General features: G+C 44.8%; 1 protein-coding gene across 1 annotated transcript in view; it reads right to left on the reverse strand.

Moving 5' to 3' along the window:
- rab3gap1 (RAB3 GTPase activating protein subunit 1) overlaps positions 1 to 18,804 on the reverse strand; it is an 86,153-nt gene that overhangs the window by 47,567 nt on the left and 19,782 nt on the right. The window contains exons 11-17 of the mRNA XM_083777143.1: positions 18,730 to 18,803; positions 16,988 to 17,080; positions 13,083 to 13,255; positions 11,457 to 11,567; positions 10,394 to 10,566; positions 8,976 to 9,030; positions 4,491 to 4,838 (exon numbers count right to left, since the gene is read on the reverse strand). Of these exons, the coding sequence (XP_083633269.1) occupies positions 4,491 to 4,838; positions 8,976 to 9,030; positions 10,394 to 10,566; positions 11,457 to 11,567; positions 13,083 to 13,255; positions 16,988 to 17,080; positions 18,730 to 18,803 (1,027 nt within the window). The remainder of the gene's footprint in view (positions 1 to 4,490; positions 4,839 to 8,975; positions 9,031 to 10,393; positions 10,567 to 11,456; positions 11,568 to 13,082; positions 13,256 to 16,987; positions 17,081 to 18,729; position 18,804) is intronic.

Raw genomic sequence — 18,804 nt, forward strand, 5'->3', positions numbered from 1 at the left:
ATTCACTCCCATTCACTTTTATTCACTCCCATTCAGTCACATAATAACAGTACACCCCATTCACTCCCATTCAGTCCCATTCACTCCCATCGTGTCAGTCCCATAGTAACAGTACCTCCCATTCAGTTACATTCCCTCCCATTCACTCCCATAGTATCAGTCTCATAGTAACAATACCTCCCATTCACTCCCATGCACTCCCATAGTATCAGTCCCATAGTAACAGTACCTCCCTTTCACTCCCATTCAGTCCCATAGTATCAGTAACTCCCATTCACTCCCATAGTATCAGTCATATATTAACAGTACCTCCCTTTCACTCCCATTCAGTCCCATAGTATCAGTCCCATACAGTACCTCCCATTCACTCCCATTCAGTCCCATGCACTCCCATAGTATCAGTCCCATAACTAAAAAACGTTGCATGGATGCACCTGGGACGTATCCTCAGTGATGTATCCTGAGGTCAACGGGGTTCCGGGTCTCTCAACATCATACCCCTCACTCAGGCGACCCAGTTGGGGTTGATCAAGTCCCGACTTACGTCCCAGTAGCTATACCCTCAATCAGTCCCACTAGGGAAAAACCAGCGGCACACAATCCGTTGGAACTACTCCAGAACTACTCTGCCAGGGCTGGGAGGTACACTTCTGGCACATGGAGGGACTAGGCTCTGTGGGTTGTCTCCTGGTCGGGCCCCTCCTACATCTCACCAGGTCCACTCCTGCTCTCACCAGGAGTAGAGCGAGGACCTGTGCGTTGCATCAGAGTCCCAGCACCAGACAGTTTATTCAGGAGTGGTGGGCATTGGGCAATGGTTCTGCAGGGTCATGGTGCTGCGGTTCCGCTTGCTGCTTGCATGGCCCTCCCAAAGGCCTCACCGAGGGTTGTTGGACTTCATCCTCACAGAGGACACAGGCTGGGGCACTAACCCATACTGCTCACCCGGGTGCCGTCTACATTCCGGCTGTCACCCGTCTCTCCGGTGTCACCAGACTATACCTGGTTGTCACATAGTCTATTCCTATGAGTCACTATATAAATAGAAGAACTATAACTAAAAAACATCGCATGGATGCACCTGGGACGTATCCTCAGTGATGTATCCTGAGGTCAACGGTGTTTCGGATCTCTCAACATCATACCCATCACTTAGGCGACCCAGCCGGGAGTGATCAAGTCCCGACTTACGTCCCAGTAGCTACCCTCAATCAGTCCCACTAGGGAAAAACCAGGGGCACACAATCTGTTGGAACTACTCCAGAACTACTCTGCCAAGGCTGGGAGGTACACTTCTGGCACATGGAGGGACTAGGCTCTGTGGGTTGTCTCCTGGCCGGGTACTGTTACCCATAGTAACAGTACCTCCCTTTCACTCCCATAGTATCAGTCCCATAGTAACAGTACCTCCCATGCACTCCCATAGTATCAGTCCCATAGTAACAGTACCTCCCTTTCACTCCCATTCAGTCCCATTCACTCCCATTCTATCAGTCCCATAGTAACAGTACCTCCCATTCAGTCCCATTCACTCCCATTTTGAAAGGTGTGTTAAAATGGCCTAAGTCACATTTTATTATGACTTAGGCAAAATAATATGGCCTAAGTCTCCCTCTTGACATAGGCCATTGTTTTAATAGGGTGTAACAGGAAGGCCTTTTACATTAGGGCTCGGGTGATTTTACCAGAGGTGGCCAGCATCACCAGGTGGTGATTTAGGCCAAAAAAGCAATTTGGCAAAAAATGACTTAGGCAATTAGTTTAATAAGGTGACGATATTCAAAACAGTCAACAATCATGGTAGAAATCATGGTAAAGCACTATTTCGGGTAGCCACGATCTTGTAAATATGCACAATAAGGGTCCAGACACACCCAATAATAAAAATAGGTATTCCATTGAGTCTCTCATGGTCAGAAAACATGAAATAGACACTGATTTTGCGTTTCTAGCTCATCTGGTTCAGAAGTTAGAGCCAAACCTATTTTCTGGGTGCTAATATTGTGGCGGTCATATTGTGGCGGCCATATTGAATTTCATGGAAACCTTCAATACAAAATATGTTCATATTTATATCATTGATCAACCTGAGAAGTTTCGTGGATTTTGGTTTTGGTTTAAAATTTTGCCCTATTCACCCCCCATTATAACTAATAGGGGCCAATATTGCGGCGGCCATATTGGACTTCCAGCAAAAAATTGACCGGGTTGTCCATATAGGTTGTGATCCTACGGGGTCATAGATACTATTTCCGGTGGACAACCTTTGAGGTCATGGCAAATGCAGGTTTCCTAAAAAAAGGGTGGTTTGCCCCCTGGGTAATAGCAGTCATCACAAATGGCCAAATTTAGCTGGCTTGCAATGGATTCAGAATCATGAAACTACAAGCTCATAGCGCTGCGAGCTTGTAGATCTGCTATTTTTGAAAAGTCGTGAAAACGTGGCACAAATCTTTTGAATATATATTCTTTCAGAGACAACATATTTTGAGATGGGGTCGGCGGGCAATACAATATAATTTCTGGGGGTCCTTGACAAGAAATAGTTTCAGAACCACTGACAAAGAAAACATAGGTTTTTTCAGAAAACCGTCAGGATTTACCAACGGAGACGGTTATATCCAGCGTTGTTGTGAGCGGTGGCCGTTTCACGGGGGCAGTGTTACAGCGTTACACGGCCTCAAGCCAATTAGGGGAATTATGCGTCAGTGATTTATCGTTAGCGTACGTGTCATCATAAATTAGAAGAAGACTACGGATTATGTCAAGGTGGTCTGGGGATCACATCGTATAGCGGTTAACAATTAATTTAAAACGGTGCAGCGTATGTGTCTCTTGGTGTGGAACAGGTTTGCTCTTAGCAGATGTACACATTAGGGCATTCACTTCTAGTCATTTTTACTAGTTTTCTTTTTGGAAATAAAACGTTGTGCATTGGTGACTATAACTATATCTTATATCTGATCTTGAGGCCTACAAAATCGGGAAAAAAATAATCAAAAAAACTTTTTCTTTCTTTTCCCTAGAAACAGATTCATTATATATGAGTGACTGACAAACGATACACAGAGACACCTTCCTGACAATAACGCAGAGACAGCTTGTTTATGTTTGGACCACAATGCTTATAGTAGACGATATTAAGATCACCCCATGTTATTCTCCATGGAGAAATTACGTCCGTGAACCGGGCAGAACCAGGGGAACCGAGGGGACGAGCGAGTCACTGACGTCAGGACTTCGGTGCTCTATGCTTACTTACTGCTGAAAGGAACAGTGACACCCACTGCACACTAAATGAAGTGGACACCGAGCTACACTTCCTAACCATCTGCCCATTGTACCAAGACATCAGAGACACATACTTCCCACAGATTACAACCACACACAGAGATTTTGAAAACATGACCAATGACAAAAAACTCCCATATCTGCTGGGCAACAATGTACAACAATGATATCAAAGGATATCAAATGGAACACAACCACCCTAAAGACTAATCATGTGTATATTCCTGCACTATACCTGCATCCAGTGATCTTGGTACATAGAATTTGAATCTATTGTAGATTCTGACCTTCAAATGTACATCATTTTTGTTTTGATTGTATTGCTGTATTGTTGTATTGTTGTCTCCACCAGGCCGAAGGCATGTGGGGAGAGTATGTTTTGCACTCCGTCCGTCCGCGTGTCCGTCCGCGTGTCCGTGTGTCCGTGTGTCCGTGTGTGTGTCCGTGTGTCCGTGTGTCCGTGAACAGCTAATCTCGGCCACCGTTAACCCGGTCGATGCCATATTTTGCACACACACTCCCTGGATGCCAACCATGAACCTCTGCCCCAAACTTTCCAGAACGGCCTGTTATAGCGCCACCAGGAGGCCGCTTTGTGCAAAACAAGTTTTTGCACAGTACACCTACAGATTTTGTCCAAACATCACGCAAATTTGTACACAGTCTCTCTAGAGCCATTCAACGAAACAGGTCTTTCAGATTTATCAGACTCCATCCTGATTGGTTAAGATTGCCTTCCAAAGTTCACAGGAGTGCTCAGTTTCAAACAAAATGCTGCAAATCATGAACACATCGCGTGATTTCCGTGAAATTGTGCACCCACATTCCCACTAGGCCGAGGACGAAATGCCACATGAACAATTTCAACTCAGCCTCAAGGTGGCGCTATAACTGGCCGAAAAGTGTTTTTACCTCTAACTGCACGGATCTGTGGATAACCTGGTGGAGACCTGTGCCCGGAAGGGCACTTTTTCTAGTTCTTTCTGCTTTGGCAATGTAAACGTATGTTTTCTCATGCCAATAAAGCCCTTTGAATTTAATTTAATTGACTAGTTGTGTGTGTGTGTGTGTGTGTGTGTGTGTTGTGTGTGTGTGTGTGTGTGTGTGTGCGTGTGTGCATGTGTGCGTGTGTGCGTGTGTGTGCATGCGTGCGTGCGTGCATGCGCGTGTGTGTGTGTGTGTGTGTGTGTGTGTCTGACCTGCGTGACGGGGATGAAGAGCGGCTCCGTGGAGTTCATCAGGGTGATCTTGCCGTGGGGGTGGAGCCTGCCCTCGGGTCTGGCCTTGCCCCCGTCGGTGGGCGGGGCGTCCTTAACGTCCTCCTGGTCGCTCAGGCACTCGAAGAACTCGTCCTCGCCGTCCTCCTCGCTGTCGCTCCAGGACTCCCACGATTTCCTCCCGGGAGACGCCTCGTGGTTGGCGTCGGACGCGGCGGCGGCACGGCCATTTTCCCCGGACACCCTGCGCTCCTCTCTCTCCTTGCCTCCGTCGGCCGCCTTGCGCGCCTCGTCCCGCGCTCGCTTCCGCTCGATGCAGCAGTTCAGCATCTGGGGAGAGAGAGAGACAGAGACATAGAGAGAGACAGAGAGAGACAGAGTGGCAGAGAGAGACAGATAGAGAGACAGGGAGAGACAGAGAGAGACAGAGAGAGGGAGACAGAGAGAGACATAGAGAGACAGAGAGAGAGAGACATAGAGAGACAGAGAGAGAGAGACAGGGAGAGACAGAGAGAGAGAGACAGGGAGAGACAGAGAGGCAGAGAGAGACAGGGAGAGACAGAGAGAGAGAGAGAGAGAGAGAGAGAGAGAGAGAGACAGAGAGAGACAGAGAGAGACAGGGAGAGACAGGGAGAGACAGAGAGAGACAGAGAGACAGTGAGCGATGAGGGCTGGGGTTCGCAGGCCTCCTTTTGGGAGAAAGGTGAGCGAACATGTGTCTGCGCGTGTGTGTGTGTGTGTGTAACCGAGAGAATATTATGCTTGCTTAGCAACTGCATGTTTCTTTTAAGACCGCGTTTGCAGATTTGTGTGCGTGTGTGTGTACGGCTGTGTGTGTGTGTGTGTACGGCTGCAGGAGCATCTGTGCGTCTTTGAATATGAACACAGGAGACTTTTCATCACGCACAAGATGCTTTTCCTCCTCCTTCGCGCACGCGGTCCATTCCTCATAATTAGCGCGACGTATGTCCACTCTATAGCCCGTCTCTCCCGTAAACAGTGAACTCCGGGGCCAGCGCAGGCGGCTTCATTACAGACAATGAGATTCACTTTCCCTCAGCTAGACTGATAGATGACAGGTAAGCAGAGACAAGGCAGAGATTGAGGGGCAGAGTGAGAATGAGTTTTGCAATGGGTCTGGTCCACAAGATTCGATACACCACCAAGATACCCATGTACCTGTCTAAATACTTCCTTAATGTAAACGAAGTCCACACCCACAACACCAGAGGGAGTGCAACAAACCATGTACAACCCAGATTCGGCACAAACAAGGGACTAAATTATTTTCGCTCCTATGCCACCAAAATGTGGAACGCCCTACCAACAGTCATTAAGACATGTGAATCCCTTGACTCCTTCAAAACCGCTCTCAAAGGGCACCTACGGATGGCTGCAATTCGAAACTGGCCTCTGTAAAATCTGAATCCCCCACCCCCCCACCCCCATTTCCCCTCACTGTATAATGTATCTTTTCCCTTTTTTGCTTCCTATATGATGAATTCCTGTTCTGTTCTTTAGCTACATAGAAATGTCTATTTGTATGTCTCTAAATGTTTGTATGTCTCTAAATGTTTTGATGAATTGAACAATGTGGACCCTGTTGTAAACAAGTGTAATGCTTAATTGGGTCGTCCACTCACAGTTAACAGTCTTTGTATTGAGTTTGTGCTTAAAATGTACTGTAAATTCTACAAACTGTTAATAAATATTTCAATCAATCAATCAAAGAGGGTGGCGAGAAAGGAGGGGACACTAAGAGATGGAACTACGACAGAGAGAAGGAGACAAGCGGTAGTGCGAAAGAGAGACCATGTTGAGATCCTGAACCAGGGACTCTCAGCTCTGTGTCTGCCTTCAGCGTCTTCTGTTATTGAGATGATTGCAGATAAAGCGTCCCCCCCCCCCCCCCCACCCCTTCTGTCTCTCTCTCTCTCTCCATCTCCTCCGTTGCACGGCCCTTCCCACGTTTCCACAGAGATATTACCTCCTCCTCGCCCTGCCTTGTTTCTGGATGTCTTTATTAGCCGTTATCTTTAACCCATTCTGAACTGGAACCTGCTTTTGGTGTTTTAATCATCGTTATACTTTAGCTATTGAAAAATGGCAGATCTACAAGCTCATAGGTCTTGTACAGTAGGTCTGCTATTTTTGAAAAATCGTGAAAATGTGGCGCAAATCTTTGAATATATATTCTTTCAGTTTTTAAAGGTATATTCAGTGATTTCACTCAAAAAACCTTAGGTTTCGTTTTTGGCTGTGGGACCCAGCCTTTCGTCCAATCAGGATAGAGAGTCAAAAACGAAACCTAAGGTTTTTTGACCCCCAGGGGTTAACTGGGGACAGGGAGGAACTCCTTATATGGCCAGCACACTCTATAGTAGGGAGGATTATCACAACAAAACAAAAAAATAAGTGATATTTGAATTAAGTGAAATCACTGAATATACCTTTAACTCAAATCTTTGCCTCTGGGGGGGGGGGGGGGGGGACGACAACATATTTTCAGATGGGGGTCGGCGGCCAAAAACAGAAGTCTTGGGGGTCCTTGACATGAAAATGTTTGAGAACGACTGACATAGAAACATGGGGGTTTTCAGAAAACTGTCATGATTTTTAGAAGACATTTTTAGAATCGTTCCCAGGTCTAAATGGGTTATTATTATATATCTCTCTCCCACAGGTGAGCTGTGGAATCACAACACACCGTTTACAGTGGGGAAGGGGGGGGGGGACGCACTTTCCAAACCTCCACATAAGTCTTTACATCAAACTACCAAAAAACTGTGTTCGCTTTTGTGCTCGTTACGTAAACCTGGGATCAAATGAATAGTCAAACGTTCAACCGCAAACCCTCTACCCCCCCCCCCCCCCTCCCCCGCCCCCCCCCGCCCTCCGCTGTGAAAGCCCTTCACGTTGAAAGTGAGACGATTCGAGTAACCGTCGTGTACTCGACTATGTTCCAGTCCGCATTACACTCAAGCCTCTATTTTCAAATAGCAGCATAATTGTGTGTGGGAAGACGCTGATTCCTCTCCATGCCGCCATCTGTTATCTGATGATATGTGCGGTTTGAGGTTTTTGCACTACACCCCCCTCCCTCTATTGTAATTACATGACAGTGAACAGCGAGGGAATTGGAGCAATGTTGTGATAATGTGTTGCTTTTTGAAAATGTACAGTATATCTCTGCTGTGCGGAGGAAACCTCATAACTGAAATGAAAAATATACGTTTTTAAGGAAATGAATAAAACCTTATATTGTTTTTAAACGATGCAATGCTGCCTCATCAAAGTTGGTGTTGTGACTTTGAACGGAAATACACCGCTTGGATGCACCTGGGACGTATCCTCAGTGATGCATCCCAAGGTCATCGGGGTTTTAGGTCTCTTTAGACTTGCATGAGAAGGAGAGAGGTGGTGGAGTTTTAGCAGACAGTTTGAGGGTCCAATGGAGTTAAGAGGTTTTGTCAAATGCGTGTTTTTTTACTACTTTCCATTGGTTCAATATTTTCGAAACAACACACAGACGTAAAGGGTGTTCAATAGCACTGATGTATGGAATAAAATCAAAATGGAGTTATGAGGTTCTGACAGCAACGAATATAAGTTTAAGTTGGGCTTCTGGTAGTCCCTCCCTTCCCATGAACAATTAATCTGATTGGACACTTAGAGCTTATAAATCCAGCCTATGTCTAGTGAGTGACACACTGGTTCCACTTATCAGAAGAACATATTAGGCCTAGTAAAAGAAATGCACAAAATGCGTGTTGGGAGGAATCAATTGGCAAAACAACAAACAAATGAAGGTTACCTTGTTTGTTTCGTGTCAAGTATGAGTGAGAGGCAATTAAACCTCGTGAACCTTAAAGGCGCGTCTACAAAATGCAAGCTAGGGAGGGATAGTCGACAGAGCCCGACAGAGAAACAGTGTCTTCAGTTTTTTTTTATGTTTTAAGAACCAGCCATGGAAAAAGATTGGAGTCGACTTCCAAGCTCTGTCTGCGCCCTTCATGTGGCTATTGTCCTCTGCTAGCGAGCGATTACGGTGGTCTTTATCGTTGTTGTGTTCGCGACGTGCCCCTTACAAAGACAAGCAGTGGCTGACAAAGCTCATTAAGAAGGAAGTAAACAGTCATATAATTGCAGATAGGCACGTCTGTGTGTGTGTGTGTGTGTGTGTGTGTGTGTGTGTGCGCGTGTGTCAGTGCTGCCAGACTTACTAAAGAGCCACGCACGTTCTCCACTTCCGCGGACGACTTACACGACGGCCAGATTCCCGGAAACGCTCTCCTCCGCGTCAGTCGTCCGCGGAGGTGGAGCTTAATTTCCATCCACCAGCTGTCTAAAAACCCGGAAAAAGAAGCTGTGGCAGTGTGCACAGCTTCTTCTGTCCGCGGCTGTCGGCCGTTTTGCGCTTAGGTGTGGAAACAGTGTGTGTGTGAGAGAGAGAGAGATGATGGTCACCTGTAGCTTCTGATGCAGCAGGCAGCATCGGAGGTCTGGGGGGCCAGCAGCCAGTCTGTGGAGTATGGAGGAGAGGGAGAGGGAGGGGAGAGAGAGGGTGAGGGACAGGGAGAGAGAGTATGAGTAGAGAGAGTAGAAGTGAATGCCCTATGCGCTATGTTTCATACGTGAATGTGCGCAAACGACGCAATGATAGTCAACGGCACAGCGTGTTCACGATTTTAGCCCAATCCATCCCAGAATGCACTCTTGTTCCTACCCGGAAGGAGGAGTGAAATCGCCTCATGCGCTTTAGAGCAACTTAATGCAAGTGGATGGGAGGAGGAATCCGGTGCCATCTCTATTCATATATACTCTAAGGCTATAAGTGGGCGATAACTAGGCTTCTGCTGTGGGTCACGATAGTGAAAATATCATCATTTTTACACATTTACCTCTGTATAAAAGGGCAGATTTATTTTAAATAGAGTCAGGTGACAGTCAGACGTTACTGCCAAATATGCATTAAATGTTATCGTCTGTCTCATCATAACACCCACAACCCACACACACACACACACACACACACACACACACACACACACACACACACACACACACACACACACAGAGTGCATTGCATTCTTCCTGTGTCAATTCCTGTAGGCTACATAAAAAATGGTCAGCCTGCCAAAACAAAAAGTTGTATATACACACCCGAGAGGTGCTGGCCATGGTGAGATAAAGCACAGAAAAGAATAGCCACGCGCTCCTTGAAAAGCTTTCCCTAAGGACTGACTCACTTCCATAACACAGCCTAGTCAGTAATTTTACATTAGAAAAGAAAAAAGTTCGAGGTCGATAAAGAAGAACATTTTTCTATGTCAGTTGTGCTCAACCTTTTTCATGTCACGGACCACCAGAATTATCTCTATTGGGCCACAGACCCCCATCTCAAAATATGTAGTTCCAGGGACCCCCCCGGAATCCAATACTTTAGTTAAAAATGTTGCTCTGAAATATATATTCAAAGATTTGTGCCACATTTTCACGACTTTTCAAAAATAGCAGACCTACAAGCTCGTATAGATCTGCTATTTTTCAATAGCTAAAGTATAACACAAAGCTTAAAACACCAAAAGGGGTTCCCGCCCAAAATGGGCTAGCAGAATAAAGATGTTATCGTTGAAGTCAGTCAGTACATCATGTGCATCTTTTGGGGAGTGTTCAGTTATTCATGTTCATGCCTGAAGAAGGCCGAAATGTTGCTACGACTCTTAAAATAAACTTCTTGAACCAGCAAGTGCCGGTGTGCGGGTCTCTCCTCCTTCCAATAGCTAAAGTAAAAAATACCAAAAGGGGTTCCCGCTCAGAATGGGTTAAATGATAAATCGGCATAGTGCCGGGCATGTGTGTGTGTGTGTGTGTGTGTGGCCTACCCGTAGACCAGATGGTTGTTTTCCCAGCGGTAACGCATCTCCAGCACAAACTCCTGCCAGAGGTGAGCCAGGGCCCGGACCCCTCCATGGTAGAAGTTGACCGAACAGACACACAGAGCCAGGCGGTAGGTCAGGCTGTCACTGGGCGCCGACTTCAGCTGGTTGAACAGGTTCTGGAGAGATGAGAGAGAGAGCACAGTGAAGAGTAGCTCTGGTCCATAGCTTCAATGCATTGCATTTAGACTAGAGCTATGTTACTCTAGACTTCCGCCGCTCGCATGAATGCAGACCAGCCTCTTGTCTTTAGCGTAAATAAAAAGAACGTTTTTGCTATATGTATAAGATTTGTGTTAAAAAATGTAAATGTATTCAAAACAGAAGACTTTTCAAAAGATATTCATAAACAGCAGGTGTACAAACTCGCAGAGCAATACACTCAAGCTTGTGTATCCGTTATATCTTTGAATTATAGCCAACACAAAAAAAATGGAAAATGACACCTTACCAAAACACAGACGTCGACTGATATATTTATGAAGTTATGGAGTTACATCCACTAGAGAACGATTACAAATCACCTAATATTTTATGACGCATTATTTTAACCCGCGTTACACCTTCTGGTAATAGTTGAGTGCCAACATGTAATAGTAATCCTGTTAGTGGCTCAGTAAAGCTACGCCTGTGTGGGACAAATACAGCGTAGTGTATATACAGTAGTGTCAGTGATCTGGAGCATGGAAGGAAGCTCTCAATGCTGCTTGAAAAGACAACCATTTGTCACGCAACCGTATTCTGGAGCATAGATGTACAGTACGTACGCCGTACGCTTGAGGCTGGTTATGAAGATACCAAGGATTATAACCTCTGCTTTTAAAATCACAGTGTATACAGGTTGACTATTTTTGACCGACCAAATACACACTGTAGTACAGCTGTACGTTATTAGGATGAAATGCCAACTGAAATGGACTCATTGGCTGCCTTCCATGCCATTCCAGCTATCCATACTCGCATATAATCTAGCATTTTATTTCCTCCCCTTCACAAACCGCAGACGTACATAGTCCGAGTCCTTCTCATTCTCACTCCTCCCAGTGGCGTTCGTCTTGGACGTCTTGCTGTCGCCACCGCTCTCTGACGACTTGTTCACAGCTGCGTCTGGGAAAAGATACTGAGACAAGCACGGATGCGCATGCACGCACGTACACACACACACACACACACACACACACACACACACACACACGCACACACACGGAACAAATATACAAAAATTACCTGAATAACACAGGGGGTGTAATTGTTTTGAAAACTCACAAATTGGTACAGTTAATCAATAATAATAACTTAAGATAACGAGTCATTTTAAACATTTTATCCCCAATTTAGTTGTTCTGTCAACTTCACTTGAACAATAAATGTCTCTGCTAATGTGAAAATTAACATAACAATGTGCACGGGCACCGACAACAAAACTGTCAAATTATAATGCTTAAAAATGAATTAGTGCCGTGCCCATTGTTGGGTGCACCTTAAATTATGTGCTTGGTGCACCTACGATTACTAAATGGAAAAAGGTTTAGGCACACCGGTGGACGCAGAAAGAAAATAATAAGTTGGTCCGGAGCCCAGGAGCGCTGATGTTTAATTTACTGGGCAGGGAGCCGCTGGGGCTGATTAGAGAGCAGGACGGGCCGTGGCGTGGTGGTACCGGTGGTACCGGTCCGACACTGAGGTGCACATTCAGCATCAGTTGCTCAGCTGGGCCTGCCGAGGAGGCCCAGCTGGGCTGACACTTCTGGGCGTCGGGAGGCTGAACCCGCCCCCCCCCCCTGCCCCTCCGCCATAAAAAAGTCTGATTCGCACTTCCGAATGCCCGTGTCTTGCGTGGAGAATAGCCGACCTATAAGCTCACACAACACGTCGTGGATGCGATGCCTATAGGTCGACAGTTTTCTGCCGGTTTTCAGAGCCACGACGGAAGCATACATTTAGAAAAGAAAATCTAGTTCTCACCACCTACAAGGCGCTGTAAAATCTATATAGACAATATTTTAGGCAAAAAAAAAAAAAAAAGACTATACAAATGTCCTACTTTAAACAAAAGACGGACTATAGCCATTATCTCCCATAATTATGTAATAATCGGGACGGGCCTTAGCCCATTTTGGGCGAGAACCCCTTTTGGTGTTTTAAAGCATTATGTTATGCTATAGCTATTGAACAATAGCAGATCTACAAGCTCATAGCACAGCACCAAGTGCCGCACTAGCGGCGCTACAAGCGCATGTTAAAAATGTGTCGCAAATCTTTGAATATATATTCTTTCAGAGCGAACGTTTTTAAAAAGAAAGAGAGGGAGGCCGAAGAACACCTGGCGCAGGGACCTTGAGACTGACATCAAGCAGTGTGGACTGACATGCAAACAGCTGGAAAAGAAGGCCCAGGATAGAGGTCTCTGGCGAACTGTAGTCAACGGCCTATGCTCCATGAAAAGGAGTGATAGGCACAAGTAAAGTAAGTAAGAACGTTTTTAACTCAATTCTGAGGGGTCCCTGGAACAACATATTTTCAGATGGGGGGTCGGTGGCCAATTACATAAATTTTTTGGGGGTCCTTGACATGAAATATTGAGCACCACTGATACAGAAACATAGGAATTTCATCACAGCGGCTCTTCACTCACCAGGAGGATGGAGTTGAGGACGTCGCTGCTGAGCGGAGACTCATCGACGCGGCGGTGGCGCCGGATGCGTTTGCGGGCGCTGTGCACCATGTGGGACACGGACAGCCTAGGGACGGGTACGGCGGAGGACGGCTCCGTCAGCTTGGACAGGGCAGCGCTGAGGTCGCCGCCGTCTGCAAAACAAACAGTGTTTTAGTCAGCTTGGACAGGGCAGCGCTGAGGTCGCCGCCGTCTGCAAAACAAACAGTGTTTTAGTCAGCTTGGACAGGGCAGCGCTGAGGTCGCCGCCGTCTGCAAAACAAACAGTGTTTTAGTCAGCTTGGACAGGGCAGCGCTGAGGTCGCCGCCGTCTGCGAAACAAACAGTGTTTTAGTCAGCTTGGACAGGGCAGCGCTGAGGTCGCCGCCGTCTGCAAAACAAACAGTGTTTTAGTCAGCTTGGACAGGGCAGCGCTGAGGTCGCCGCCGTCTGCAAAACAAACAGTGTTTTAGTCAGCTTGGACAGGGCAGCGCTGAGGTCGCCGCCGTCTGTGAAACAAAGTGTTTTTGTTGGCAGCAAATTTAGATTTTTTTGTCTCAGTCATAATGGTTTTCATTTAGTTTTTATAGTCACATTTTAGTCACCTGGAATGTTTCAGTGTTAGTCTAGTTTTAGTCGACTAAATATCATAGGATTTTAGTCGACTAAAAAAAGCACACGCTGTGTCGCACTGCGACGTGTTGTGAGCTTGTAGGCTATTTTCAGCATGCAACTAATTGTAAAATGACTTATACTGGATCTCGTCTCCACTATAGTCCCTTCCTAACATTTTATTCTAGTTTTTATTTGTTGACAAAATTGTCAGTATATCTAGGTGCCAGATATATATATATATATATATATATATACACGTCTTGGCACAGGTAGTACCTTCTGCTTAAAACGTAACCTGACGTTCCTGGCACAGATTGGTCATGTATACTTTACATAGTGTATCATTCATTCCTTCGTCGTTTCTTTCTTTCTTTCTATGCGGTGTTGATGAATTGCATACATACAGCAGGACCACAATGTAAGCAAGTCGCCTGGAGTTTTTACTGTTTATACCACCTCTGTGCCGTTGACATTTCTTTCGACTAATAGTCTGACTCACTCTGTATGAATGTCCGAAAATAATTCTGAACCGATTGACTGCATGGTAAATTGCTTCTTCCTGAACGTCATGTTTGTATCATTTTCTTTTTTTACAGCAACATGTTTGGAGTGACACAGAGAGAGAGGAGAGAGAGTGACACAGAGAGCCATGGAGGAGGGAGAGAGAGAGACACAGAGAGCCATCAGGAGAGAGAGAGAGAGAGCTGAAGCTGAGAGGCGCATATGTTGCTCTCACACGCATGACTAAACAAACATGTTGATGCTGCACACAGACGTGTAGACTTGCATTCAGAATGGGAGGGGGGGTTCCAAGGACAATGACCTACAGCAGTGCTTCCCAAACCTTTTCATGTCAAGGACCCCCAAATTGACACCAATTATCCAACGGACCCCCATTTGAAAAGATATGCCAGGGACACCCCCCATAAGAGAAGATTGTTACGGCTCTCGCAGTGATTGGCTGGCACGCACGCACGCACGCACGCACACACGCACGCACACACGCACACGCACACACGCACACACACACACACACACACAGAAAAGTATCTGCAGTTTACTGCTTCAACAGTGTGAAGACCAGACCATTTAATTAAATGGATAGAAACAGAGTTTACTCATTGGATCCATTTTAGCCTGCAGTTTGACAAGTAGTTATTACAATTTGCCAATTAAAACAACACTTCCACCATAATCTCAGGAAATGTGGCATGCGTGTCTTCTGCCTAATGCCTAGAATTAGCCAAGGTGGTTGTATGCTTGATTTGGTCCTTATTCTGAATGTGTTTAATACATGTGCATAAAGACGAACATAATTATTTAATTGCGCAACATATGCATTTAGGGTGTCAGACTCAATTTGAATTCATTATCGTCGCTGTCAGCCTGTCAGGTGAAAACCTTGTTCGTGTTTAAATGTTCTAAACAAATACTGAAATGGAAATGTATAACCTTGTGTTCCACATGTGTCTAACAACGTAGTAATTATTTAGGCCTTGGCTACACGTACATAGATATTTTTCAAAAATGGATATTTTCGAGTAAGAAAATATGAATGTGACCATAGGGGGAAAAGGGGGGGGGGGAGAAAGCAATGCACACACACGCACGCACAAACACATAAATGAATTGAACACAGAAACTTTTCTTTTTGGTGTTTTAAGCATTATACTTTAGCTATTGAAAAATAGCAGATCTACAAGCTCATAGCGCGGCACTCGGTGCCACAAGCTTGTAAGTCTGCTATTCTTCAAAAATCGCAAAAATGTGGCGGAAATCTTTCAATATAATATTCTTTCAGTGTGAACATGTTTAACTTAAATCCTTGCTTCTGAGGGGTTCCTGGAACTACATATTTTCAGATGGGGGTCGGTGGCTATATTACATATAGTTTTTGGGAGTCCTTAACATGTAATACTGAGCACCACTGATACAGAAACATGAGGTTTTTCATATTAGTCCAGTAATAATGTAACTTGACCTCAAACTAATTGCAAAAAACTCAGAACTCAAATTTGGCCACAGCAACTTCATTTGTCAAGACGGCTATGGCCGTTTTTAGCCCAAGGAGGTTTTTTTGTGCAATGCTTGGAAATGGATTCAGCATCATGGTGGCCATACTGTACAGGCCATTTACAACACCCCCTCAAGACAATTCCAGGCAACTTTTTTTCTGTTATTCAGGATATATTATTGAAGTTGTTTTTTTTGCTATTAGATTGAGGTTAATTGATCCTGTATTTTCCATAGATTTCCTGTACTATATACTGTACCAAGTTATCCTATAGAAGCCTGAAGACGTGGATTTTGTGTGTTTGCGCTTGCCTTCTCCCTATTCTCCCTATATCTCCAATTGACAAAGAAAATGAATTGCTTGGTTTTGGTACTTTGTTTTCTCTGAAATTGTACAGTTTACATTAATATTAGATTTATTTTTGCCCCATATTTCGGTCGCTAGAGAATTGTGTGAGAAATGTTTGTTTTACAACATGTCCTTGTTAGTATGGAGTATGGACCTTAGTAACAAGCTCTTGTTAATTCATCCCAGTGGTTAAATGTTTATTAAAACCCACAACCACACACACACACACACACACACACACACACACACACACACACAGAGTTAACCATTTTCACTTACGAACAACACTACTGTATGTTGTGCAACACCGTCATTCGTTTACAAAAATCACACCCGTGTGAAGTGAGTGGTGCAACTCCGTGTGCGGGTCCCCGGAAGTTGCAGACCCTCAGGAACGTGCCCAGGGTGCCGTCCGAAACGGTCTATGCTATTTTTGAAAATATTTGAAAAATATGAACCCATTTCGACCTGATACCAGATTCTACAAATGTCTTCTAAATCATGATAGTTTTCAGAAAAACGTATGTTTCTGTATCAGTGGTTCTCAAACTATTTCATGTCAAGGAGCCCTAGAATTATATGTAATTGGCCGCCGACCCCCATCTGAAAATATGTTGTTCCAGGAACCCCTCAGAAAGAAGCAAAGATTCGAGTTAAAAATGTTCTCTCTGAAGGAATAAATATTCAAAGATTTGCGCCAACATTTTCACAATTTAAAAAGAAATAGCAGACCTACAGCCTCGTAGCGTGGCACTCTATGAGCTTGTAGATCTGCTATTTTTCAATAGCTAAAGTATAACATAATGCTTCAAACACCAAAAGGGGTTCCCGTTTGGGGTTTCCCCGATACGGAAATGTTTGAGAACCAGTGGGGTGAAATACACTCGACCAAAAAAGGTAAACTCCTGACCTTTGCCCTCCTCCTCGGTCAGCCCTCTCCCCAGAATCTCCTCAGTGGAATCCTTCCTGTAGCACAGCTTGAAGAACTCGGTCAAAAAGTCACCTGTGGGGAAGGAGAGGACGGCGGGTAAATGGTAATGGTGCATTTATATAGCGCCTTTATCCAAGGCGCTTTACATAGATTGTGCATTACATTGTGCATTACATTCACCAATTCACCCATTCACACACACCGATGGCGGAAGAAGCCATGCAGGCACCAACCAGCACATCAGGAGCAATTTGGGGTTCAGTGTCTTGCCCAAGGACACGAACCGCCGACCCACGGATCATTGGACGACCTGCTCTACCTCCTCAGCCACAGTCATCTCTGAAGCCCCTTTGGGGGCTTCAGAGATGATGTGGAGAGAGGAAGGGGCTTCAGAGATGATGTGGAGAGAGGAAAGGGCTTCAGAGATGATGTGGAGAGAGGAAGGGGCTTCAGAGATGATGTGGAGAGAGGAAGGGGCTTCAGACTCGGTGTTGAGTTTTGGCAGCAAATTTCTATTTTAGTTTATAGTCATAGTCTTTGGAATAAAACTTAATTTAGTTTTAGTCATATTCTAGTCACCTGGAATGTTTTAGTGTTAGTTTTAGTCAACTAAATGTCATATGATTTTAGTCGACTAAATCTACAGTTGATTTAGTTGACTAAATTGCATTTTGGCGGGCTTTGATTGCGTCGTAATGACTGATTTCACGCAGATCTACAAGCTCACAACGTGTTGCAATTGTGAACTTGTAGATCTGCTATTTTAAGTGTAAAATGACTTATACTGGATCTCTTGTCCACTAGTCCCTTCCTAACATTTTAGTCTAGTTTTTATCTGTTGACGAAATTGTCAATACATTTAGTCTTAGTTTTAGTCATCATAGCTTAGTTTAAGTTTTCATTTAGTTTTTGTGAGTGAAAAAAGGTAGTCGACAAACATTTTTTGTCTTAGTTTTAGTCGACAAAAACAACACTGGATAGGACACAGTGGAGATAGACAGGGAACAGGGAGAGAGAGAGACTGGCGATGACACGCAGCAAAGGTGCCTATATATGTGGTATGCGCCTGGACCGCTAGGGTGCTCCAGAGATTTTAGTTGTAGTCGCATTCATAAGCCAGTAATTAGATCAGGGGTGGGCAACTGGCGGCCCTGGGGCCACATGCGGCCACCACCTTCACTTAATGTGGCCCTCAGGTTAATGTCAGAATACTGATATAATATTGGTTTCAGCTGTTCCACAACATGCAAACATGAACCACTTTAATTACTTCAGTCTAAATTAGTAGCTCAATTGCTCAACACAAGTATAATTAAAAGCATTTGAAATGACATAAAAATGTTAATATTCAGGATTCCAATTCAAATATAGCAAAAATTCAAGATTTCAATTTGAATATAGCAAAGATTGCCGATCTACAAGCTCAAAATGCGTTGCAGCGCGTGTGCAAATGTTAGAAAACACAACTTTTAACCGAAACGTTGCTTCTTGAATAAATCTTTGCTCCTGTACCGAGCAGGTTGTCAGTGTGCAGGCTTGTTTTTTATTGTTATTTCTTTATTGTTAATGTCCACGTGTTTGCCATAACGCAACACATTATATTCTAGGTGTGCGAAAGTTATTTATTTTAACAGTATGTCATTAGTATAATAATATCCAACAGAGAAAAAATGTCTCCCTCAAGTGAATTATTGTTGCACACATGGAGAGATCAAGCTTACCCAATAAGCACTGAGGGTTTTCGGCCATCCTGACTCTCACTGACCACTGCGGTGCTTGGAGAGGGTCCAGGTCTC

This window comes from Protomyctophum parallelum (genome assembly GCF_964188405.1).
Source record: "Protomyctophum parallelum genome assembly, chromosome: 11".
NCBI classification, from domain to species: domain Eukaryota; kingdom Metazoa; phylum Chordata; class Actinopteri; order Myctophiformes; family Myctophidae; genus Protomyctophum; species Protomyctophum parallelum.